The sequence below is a fragment of the Malurus melanocephalus genome, unplaced genomic scaffold (genome assembly GCF_030028575.1).
Source record: "Malurus melanocephalus ecotype Western Australia unplaced genomic scaffold, MMel_1.1 scaffold_37, whole genome shotgun sequence".
NCBI lineage: Eukaryota > Metazoa > Chordata > Aves > Passeriformes > Maluridae > Malurus > Malurus melanocephalus.
In genome coordinates, this window is record NW_026623269.1 from 3265941 (window position 1) to 3276170 (window position 10230).

General features: G+C 38.7%; 1 protein-coding gene across 1 annotated transcript; it reads left to right on the forward strand.

The window, feature by feature from the left end:
• The first annotated feature begins 33 nt into the window (after positions 1-33).
• On the forward strand, positions 34-9199 carry EXTL2 (exostosin like glycosyltransferase 2). The gene is made up of 5 exons (XM_057364302.1): positions 34-530; positions 2101-2170; positions 4177-4604; positions 5966-6036; positions 6617-9199. Exons 2-5 carry the CDS (start codon positions 2166-2168, stop codon positions 7106-7108), a joined length of 996 nt encoding a protein of 331 aa, XP_057220285.1. The 5' UTR covers positions 34-530; positions 2101-2165; the 3' UTR covers positions 7109-9199.
• Positions 9200-10230: the final 1031 nt, after the last annotated feature.

A 10230-nucleotide genomic window follows, 5' to 3' on the forward strand; every position in this document is an offset into this window, starting at 1 on the left:
GCCTGCGCCGGCGCGCCGGGGGCCGGGCCGTGGGCCGAGCCGGGGCGGCGGGGGCTTCCCGGGCTCGGGGCTGCGGCAGCCGCTAATGGAACACAGCAGGCCCCCAACGTGAACTTTTATGYGTCCCGTGCCAGCCGCTCGCTCGCGTTCCGCTTGCGATGCCGGGTGCTCCCGGCGCAGCTGTTGTGGCGACGCTCGGCGCGGGGCGGGGGCGGCGGAGCAGCGCGCTCGGTGTGTGACAGCCAGAGCCGGCGGAGCGCCCCGCCCGCCGCAGGACCCCGGACTACAACCCGGGGCCTGCCGGGAGGAAACGCAGGGACGCCCCGCAGGAAGCGGGACGCGGCGGCGCCGCCGTAGCACTGCCGCGGTCCCGCACGGCCGCCCCTGAGTCACCGGAGCGGCTTGTGCGGGGCCAAACGGGGGGGCCGGACCGGCACCTCCTCCGCCCTGCCCTGCCCTGGCGTGCCGCTGGTGACACCTAGAAAGCACAGCCCGGCCGGAGCAAGCGGCGAGAGCGGCTCCTGCGGAACGTGAGCGAAGCTGTGGGCGAGGGGCGGTGAGCGGGCGGGCGGTGCTGGGCGGTGCTGGGCGGTGCTGGGTGATGCTGTGCCATGCTGCTGCCTGGCTGCACCCAACTACTGCGGGGTGCTGTTAGAAGGTGCTGCCCGCCAAGGGAGGGGAACCCGTTCGAGAACTCTATTTCTTGGAATGAGGATTAAAATACCAGTCTTTGATTAACAGGTTTTATTTTCGTCAATTTTGTTTTCACTGCAGGGATCATTGTATGATTTTTTAAAAGAGGTAAATCTGGCATTGCAATTTCATAACGTAATTGGCAAAACTGCTCTGCATTTTCTTCTTGGAAAGTGCCATGAAGCTAATTTTAAAACATTTAAATAGACGTTTATTTTCAGAATATATAATAATATCATCATTGCTTATCACTACACCTGTTGTAAACATTAGACGGTATGGCGAGCAAAGTCTCATAAAACAGCAGACAGTATTTATATTTTTGTCATAAATGTACTTTTAARTTTTAATTATTCGTTATAATAACTAATAACTAATTGCAACTAAGTTGCAAACTGCAGAAAAAGGATCTTCGGTTCACCTTTTCAAAAACAGATTTGATGGGAATATAGTGGACCTCATAAATACTCAGTAGTCACTGCTGCTAATAATTCTTAGAAGTCAGGCATGATTATTTATTCCTACAAAATGAAGCAACCAAAACAAGCTATTAGCTTCCAGAAATAGTTTTACTGACTCTTGTCACAAAGTAGTAGTAAGATTTTAACTCAGATATGGGAATACCTGWATATGTGGACACATTGAGGTTGGTATACACACAAATTGACAAATCTGTATTTACAAGAAGCAAATTTATATAGCCCAAACAAATTACTCTTAAAAAATTTCATACAGATTCAGTTATTCAACAAATTCTTGTTCTCTAAATTTTCAYAGTACCATTCCCAAATCAAAATTAAAGACTCTTTGGTTGTTCAGCTAGTTTTAAAGGAACAAAAATCCCTCCAACAACCTAGGAGCCTTAACAGACACAGCTTTGTCCTGCATCCTATATATCCTTCCTTTATGTGGTTGCACTCATATCTTCCAGCTGCCAAACCTCTGATRCGACTGGTAATCTTAGTAGAAGGAGCATGTGAAAGGGGATGACCCAGAAAATAATTTTATTGGGACCATCTGCCTGACTGTGGTACCCAAATATGTATTTTAGGGGTGCCTGGTGAACAAAGCAACAGCTGTCAGATTCTGGAGATGTACTTGAAGCTTTGAATCTGAACTTAAGGATGGAACACACAGGCATAGCACTGGCACAAAGCAGCAATTTTACAAGCAGAGAAACAGGCTGTTCTTTTCTTTTTAACCATCTGGTGTAATAACTTCTTCCTGAAGTGTTCATTGAAAACCAGAAACATTTATTCAACTGAGCAATAGAAAAAATGGGATAAATTGCCATGAATGCGTATATCAGTCAATAATTGAGAAGAACTTTTACTTGTAAAAAGAATGCTGGGTAGCATGTGGATAACTTTTGATCTGCAGTTATAGAGTCCCTTTAATTTCTAACAGATTCAAAGATCACAGACGACTGCCCTGTGAAAACAAGGGGAGAGAAACAATCCTACTTGGCCACAATGAGGTAAGTTGCAAGGCTTTTCAGACTAAAATAATTTACATTTGTATTTTCATGCATGGTATTTGCATTTTGGAAAAAAAAATTACTCAAAATTCCGTGAAAAAAGCACACAGAAACTCTCTCAAAAATTGTACYTGTTTGGCTGTCCCGGATCACTGAATTTGATCAGAATTCCCTGCTGAAAGCCTAGAAATTTCTCACAGCAATGTGAATATGTATAGGTGATTAACGGTATTACAATAATATTACAAAGTTAGTAGCAAGCTTAAAATGTTCATCTTATGTTTAATCCCTACTAATCATGCAAGTAAAGGGTGAGAAAATGAAAATGTATGAAGTTTAAGAAGTGCCAGATTCTGCATCTGGGATGGGGCAACCCTGGATGTACAGACAGACCGGGAATGAGAGGCTGAAAAGCAGTGCCATGAAAGGGACCTGGGSGTCCTGGTYRGTGCCAAGTTGAACATGARCCAGCGGTGCCCTGGCAGCCAGGAGGGACATCCCTGTCCTGGGGRGCATCAGGCACAGCATKRCCAGCAGGGCAGGGGAGGGGWTTGTCCCRCTCTGCTCTGCACTGGGGCAGCCTCACCTTGAACTGGTTAAGTTTTGTAAGAATATGAGAATACAACATAAGAAGGATATAAAGCTGTCAGGGAGTGTCCAAAGAAGAGCTGCAAAGATGTAAAAGGCCTTGAGAGGAAGCTGTATGAGTGGCTGAGGTCACTTTGTTCAGCCTGGACAAGAGCGGCCTGAGGGAAGACCTCACAGCTGTCTACAGCTTCCTCACTAGGGAAGTGGAGGGGCAAAGCATGATCTCTTCTCTCTGGTGAACAGTTACAGGATTCAAGGCAATGGCATGAAGCTGYGTCAGGGGGGTTTTAGGTTGGGTATTAGGAAATATCTGTCTTAACCAGAGGGTGGTTGGGCACTGACTGGATCAAGCTAGGAAACAGTCATAGCACCAAGCCTCAGGATGTGTTTGGGCAATGCCCTCAGGAACATGGTAGGATTTTGGGGCCTTTCCTGTGCAGGGCAGGACTTGGATTTCAATGATCCTTGTGGGTCCCTTCCAGCTCAGGATATCGTATAATGATACGATGTTAATGTTACGAACATTTGAGGGGCAAACTATGGAACACAGTGGTTGCRGGATCCTTCAGAGTTTTCAATTTATAAATGTCTGGCAATGTTGGGGSTATCTTTCTAAAAGCTGCTTCTTAAGAGCTTCTGTTTAGTTCCAAGATCAAGAGGATCCAGAAACCTCTGTCTCAAACTATGTCCTTACCCACAGCTGGCTGATATGTATTGCCATTTTCGTAAGAGTTCTAGATATATCAGGTCAGCTGTTGCCGATATTGTCGCATTTCTCTATTACTCTACTTGGCATGTTTCTTTTGCTCCATTTATGTTATAACCTTAGTATGATCAGCATGACATTTTTTGTACTGATTACCATGACCAAGCAGATATACAAAYTATTGACAAAATGTCCAGCCAATCAGTTATAAAGATTGTTCCTTCTGTGTGGTGCCTGAGCAACGGAAGAAGTATTTTATTTCCTCCTTTCTGCCAGAGCTTTTGAGAAGGTTTTTCTCTCCTTTTTGCTTCCCAGTTAAGGTGGAGCTCTTGCAATGCTGACAACATTGAGTATCTGTACAAATTTGCTTTCTGCTTTCAGCTGGATAGATTTGGTGAGGTACAAAAATATTTAATCAAAAAGTTAGTACTAAGAAAATGGGAAACAATGAACACGCTAAAGAACTACCCTACATTTATTTTCGCAAAACAATAAAATCCAAAGTTAACAAAAAAAATTGAAAAGCAAGTAAACATAGAAACTGAGTACCAGAAGTATCTGTCTCGATAGTTGAAAGTAATTTGCCAAAGTGCTAAAGTCCTCCTTATTTACTTACTTAAATGAAAATCTACTCAATATGTTGGAAGTTTTGATCAAGTGAGAAAACTGTACATGGGTTTACTGAGTTCCTTTCCTGTTACTTGTTTTAAAGGTGTTTTCACTTCTGTAAGYTTCCAGGAAGAGTTATGGGAATCCGCCTACTACGATTCACCTCTGTGGTGATCATCGTCTTACTTCTTGTGGCAGGTGCTTTAACAGCTTTGCTTCCCACTATCAAAGATGACAAATTGCCCAATTCGAGAAGGGAACCAAAAACCCAGAGTCAGTCTGCTTTGGATTCATTCACTCTTATTATGCAGACATACAACAGAACTGACTTACTGCTAAAGCTTTTAAATCATTATCAAGCAATCCCCCACCTACATAAAGTAATTGTTGTGTGGAACAACATCGGTGAGAAGACACCAGAGGAAATGTGGAATTCCTTGGGGCCTCATCCTGTCCCTGTTGTCTTTAAAGTTCAAACCATAAATCGTATGAGAAACAGACTGCAGAATTTTCCTGATGTGGAAACAAAAGGTAATCAGCAGTTCTTATCACTATTACTAATGTTCATGCYTAAAATCTGAATGTTAAAAGAGAGATGATTGAGTTATAATGTGTAATAAATCAATGGATCTGAATGGTCACTTTAATAGAATGTGGGTAGTACAGAGGGAGCCAATACTACGATATCAGATGCACACCACCACCGGGCTGTCAGTGAAGAGTAAGAAAAGAAAGAGGAACGACATGCATTTTAAGGGCTTTTGCAACAGTTCTCCGTTTCCTTTGTGAGGCAGACATAGGTAGTTCAGCTTCTCTTTCTCCTGTAGTATAAACTGACATTCATAAAGCATATATTTGTCAAGTCACTGCACTAATCTGGACTTAAATCATGTAGTGAAGACTTGTTTCAATTTATTCCTCTTAAGAGTAAGTTCTCAAGCATGTTCTGCTCTTCTGAGAAACTTCCCTCTTTAGTTGTCTGGCTTTCTAGCTCAAATTATGCATCCTTTTATTTGAGAGTAGTTTCCACAGTCTTTTGGCTATTCATCTAAATATTCTTCCTAAGCTCTTTCCAGGAGGTGTACAGCAATAAATCCYGTTTGTTTCAAGTGGGAAAAAACCCCTTATGTTGCATTACAGACCTGATGTTACTCATGATTAGTAAAGGTAATTCTATTTATTGCCCCCTTCCTAACATGCCTGCCACTCCAAACCCATGATTTCTAGGTATACCCTAGAAACTTCAGCTTCCTAAGTGTTTTACTTATTGTAGTAAGACCTGTGCTGATTGTAAACTTTAAAAGCTTTAATGCATCTGGAGTTCAATTTAAGAATATCCTTCCTTTTCCACTTCCTGATAGTCTTTTGTCTAAAACTTCAGGCAAAGAGTCTTCCTTCTGTAGTTAATAATATTGAATATTGTCTGGGCAATTTGTTTTGCTTGCTTACTTTAAAGTAGTGAGATGAGTAAAATTTTATACTAAGAATCCTTTATAAGTCCATATGCCAAAGAAAAGCATCTTAACTAAGCATCTTAACTCTATTCTAGTTGTATCTTTACACAAGATTAGTAGAATTTTAAGCTGCTTTGCCAGCGAATCCCAAGTTTTCTAACACATATCTCTCCAGCTGTACTACAGATGAGCAAAGGTTGCTGACATTTGGCAAATAACCTGAACCTTAGGTTTGCTTCCAGTTACCACAAAGCTGTAACCTTGCTTTAGCTTTGAAATCTAATTACATTTTATCAATCTACTTTCAAGGAATTGCAATTCAGCTTAGTGGTTACAGAAGTTTTATATTTAATGTGTCAAATATTGCTCTGCATACTGTGCTCATGTATTTAATCTTCAGATCAATTAAAAGTTTTTCTCTTTTTTTCCTTCCTTCAGCTGTTTTAATGATGGATGATGATACACTTGTCAGTGCTCATGACCTTGCTTTTGCCTTTTCTGTTTGGCAGGTAATGTTTTGCATCTTGGCAGGCAGTATTTGTGAGTTAGAGTTGAGATTAATAGTTTTAATTAGAGTAATACTGTGTCATACTGTTTTACCATTGGTTTTCTAGCTATAGATTTTAGGAAGTTTGATATTAAATAGTGGAAATTGCAAAAATATTCTTTAGTAGTATCTGTATCTATAATTTGTAACTTTAAAAATTTAACTCTTACTTTACAAAATCATGAAGTTGCTAACTGCTGAATTAACTTAAATGTATACCAGTCTGTTAAACAAGTGTTATGTTTTGCAAAACATGAGAAAGTGTCTATAAAGTTATTTTCAACGCCAAACACAGCTGCCAGTTGTGGGTAGATGTTTGCTGGCACTGTGTGATGTGGAAAGAGGCAGAGTGTCAGTTTTGTGAAACTGTATTTAATTGCAACATTTATGCAGATCAAAGGACCATATGCCAACAATTTAATTCTTTTCTGGCAATATTTTTGTCCTCCTTTCATTTAAAAAATGCATAAATCTCTCTTATGAACATAGTTAAGTGAACSCCACACTGTGAAATATGTGTTGAATTTCTTTTTTTCTTTCAGCAATTTCCAGAGCATATAGTGGGATTTGTTCCTAGAAAGCACATTTCCACTCCTTCAGGCGTATACAGTTATGGCAGCTTTGAATTGCAGAACCCTGGATTTGGGAATGGAGATCAGTATTCCATGGTTCTTATTGGTGCAGCATTTTTTCACAGTGGGTATTTAGAAGACTTTCAACGGCAGCCAGAAGCAGTTTATGCCTTAATAGATGAAACTCAAAATTGTGATGATATTGCCATGAATTTTCTGGTTGCCAAGCATACTGGAAAGCCTTCAGGAGTGTTTGTGAAGCCTGTTGATATAAGAAATTTAGAAAAAGACACTAATAGTGGCTATTCTGGAATGTGGCACCGAGCAGAGCATTTGTTACAGAGATCCTACTGTGTAAATAAACTGGTTAATATTTATGATGGCATGCCCTTAAAATATTCTAATATCATGATTTCTCAGTTTGGTTTTCCTAATTATGCCAATCACAAAAATAAAATGTAAGCCAATGAATTTAAGGTGTTAAATGGTAAACAATACTCAGTGAATTATACTGAGTTCAAGGAGAGAAGAAGGTGTAATTACTGCATCTTGGCCATTCCTCTTTGTAGCCTCTGATTTTTCTCCACTTTGCTTCTTATGTATTTTTTTTCCTTTCTAACTGGCAAAGGTAAGTTTTGAGAAAACTTAAAGAATATATAGTCATGCTTAACTGTGATAAAATCATTTTSTTTCCTCAAAACTTGAAAAGGTACTGTAATTAATTAGGCCAGTTCTTCAGAAACATGCAGACAAAAATACACTCCTAGTCTTCAGACCATAACATTTGGATTTTTTTTTCCTTAAATATACATATCTAGTCAAATGAGGTCTAGGCATATTTTTGGCAGTTATATGTTGAGATGCTTTCTTGCCTTCCCACTCCACACCTCCTCCTACCCAGTTTCCAGTGAAGCTGTAGAAGAGCTGCAGTGAACTGCTGGCCAGGTTTCTGGCCTCCTGTACAAAACCCCTTTGAAGTTTGTATATAAGCTATTCGGTGTTCTGAGATGTTCTTGAAGCTGCTATCAAAGCCAGAAAAGTACCTCACCTTAATCTCAGATAGTCCTAAAACCATTGCCTACAATATCTATTGCTGAGATAATGGAAAATGATCTCTGATGTGGCTTTTTTTCAATTATTGATTTGCCTAGAGTTGCTGAAACACTGCAAGCAGCTGAAAGGTAAATCCTAGCAGTTGGAAATATAAGAAACATGAATACATTAAATATGAAACTTACATAARCAGCCAGAACTGGATGAAATGTTACTTATTAATACTCTCTTTAGTACTTAGTTTTATTTTGACRTGTTACATATATGTTGTTATAAACATGCACCCAGGAAAATCCTCYATTCATTTAAAATTTCTTTTTTACAATTCCTAATTAGAGCAGGGTGTTCTACGTTTATTAGAGTGTACATTTTGAAATTTTACAGGTGTACTGTTTTTTTAGGTACTCTTTCAAATGAGTATTTACTTTTTAGTTCCTTTTTTTCTCCATTTTTGGTGGCTATGACAACAGAGTTAAAATGTACAATAAATAGGTAAAGCATAAAAAGTATTTTAAGGCAAAGTGATACTTGACAGGGATGGACTGTTATCAGTCTCTGAATTCCCTGACTTTATTACAGCAAGAAACAGAGCTGCTGTTAATGGCTTTTGTTCGATTGGGACCCTGTCGTTCTGGAAACCTTGCATTGACATCAACAGGGCAAACCTTTTCCTATGAAGCTGAAGACGGGTTGGGCTTTTTTTGTGGTATGTAAGAGAGAATAAAATACAGTGATTTTCCTGGATCACAGAATCAGATTTGGCATCCGAAGCAGATTTAGTTTCATGTGCATCAGCTTTCAATTGATTCTTAGARTCAGTTCAAAGGTAACTGTGGGCAACCAAAACCAGCTAATACCTAGTACACAAATAGCATCTGCACAAATGGTGTATCATTTTACCATTTTTTGTAATAAGTTTAGCTGAACAAAAAGTGAAAAATGTGACAAGTTCTTTACAGCAGAGTGTGAGTCTTTGTGGGGAATGAAGAATTCTTTTGACTTGTTCCATGAGCATTAAAGGATTTGATTTCTGTTCAGTGAAGTCTTCCTAGTACTTTTGTAAGATTTAAAGGGCCRAATCTTAACATGGCAATGTAAAGTYTGCTTAATTTTGTTATAATAGTGAAAAGTAGTTTTTAATTATTGTGCTGTAATGCTAAGTAGTATACAAACAGGTCTATGATCTTTCCAGAAATGCAACTTTTCCAGTGGTRGTTTACTGTATTTCATTTATTTGTCTTTCATGATTTCTGTTCTGTGCAGTGTCAGCTAGAGTTGTGAAGACTCACAGTTGTTGTTGACCTTATTTTTGAAATGTGAAAGGAACTATCAACTCAGCCAAATCTTAATATTGGGCTCTTTGTTGCAGTGAAGGAGTTGTTTTGGTTTTGGGGGTGTTTTTTTGTTCTTCTGTATCAGTGAAAGAATTAACAGAACAAGCTTTTAATGATACTGTTAAATTTAATTTGCACCATTGTGAAATAAAATACAGAAAGCAGACATGTGATGTATTCATTTTCATATTATTGACCAAAATTTTCAGTGTTAAGGTGTCTAAAGTAAGCTCACCATTTGCATACACATAAGGAGCACCAAGATTTCTTTTTATAAAAAATAACTTGTACTTGTTGGCACATACATTCATTTAATTTAAGGCCTATGCATGAACGAAGAATAAAAAAAAMCCACAGCTTCAATAGTTTAGTCTTAGCTAGCAAAGAAAATACAAAGATAAAGCCTAAGATCCAGCCGTAATTCATTGTACTTCAGAACCAAAAGGGGTTTGTTTGCTGGTTTTTTAAAAGTAGATTTTTTTTATCCTTTGGTGGGTAATTAAGTGCCTTAAGATTCTTTAGTGAAAAGACATTACCAAAAAATTATGCTTTAAACAAAGTAATATGCATGTGATTATTTTTTCTGAAATATCTATATGTCATTTGGAAATAATTTTGGGTCTTAAACAGCCATCATCTTTGAATGTTCTGTTGAAATTATTGTTAATGCAACACATGGTTTTAAATATGGTATCTAAAATACATATTTTTAAAATCCTTGTTGATAAAACCGGGATATAATGCTAAAATGATGCAACAGCACAAGAAAAATGCTTTACAAAAAAATGCCACAAGATGTCACTGCAGCCTTGATATTTGATCTCAAATGTTGAAACGAGTACACAGTATTGATTAGAATAACATAGTTGTACTAGTTGAGAATATTCTTAAAGCTAGCATTTTACAAGCTGAAATTCATTAAATAATCATATTAATAGCTATGAAACAATACTGGAATTGAAAAAAAACAAACCATGGACGTTATTTTGCATGTATTTTTACAGGGAAGAAAAGAAAGTTTAAATATTTCTGATGCTTACAAAGGCTGTAGCGAATTGCCACGAATGAGAACTTTTGTGCGGGGAAACAGAATTCATAACCTTGCAAAAGGCATATAAGCAGTAYATGAACACYTGATAGCTRGGCTTCAGTTTCTAGTCATATTTGCCTCCTAGACTCACCAGTCTGGCTAGRTAG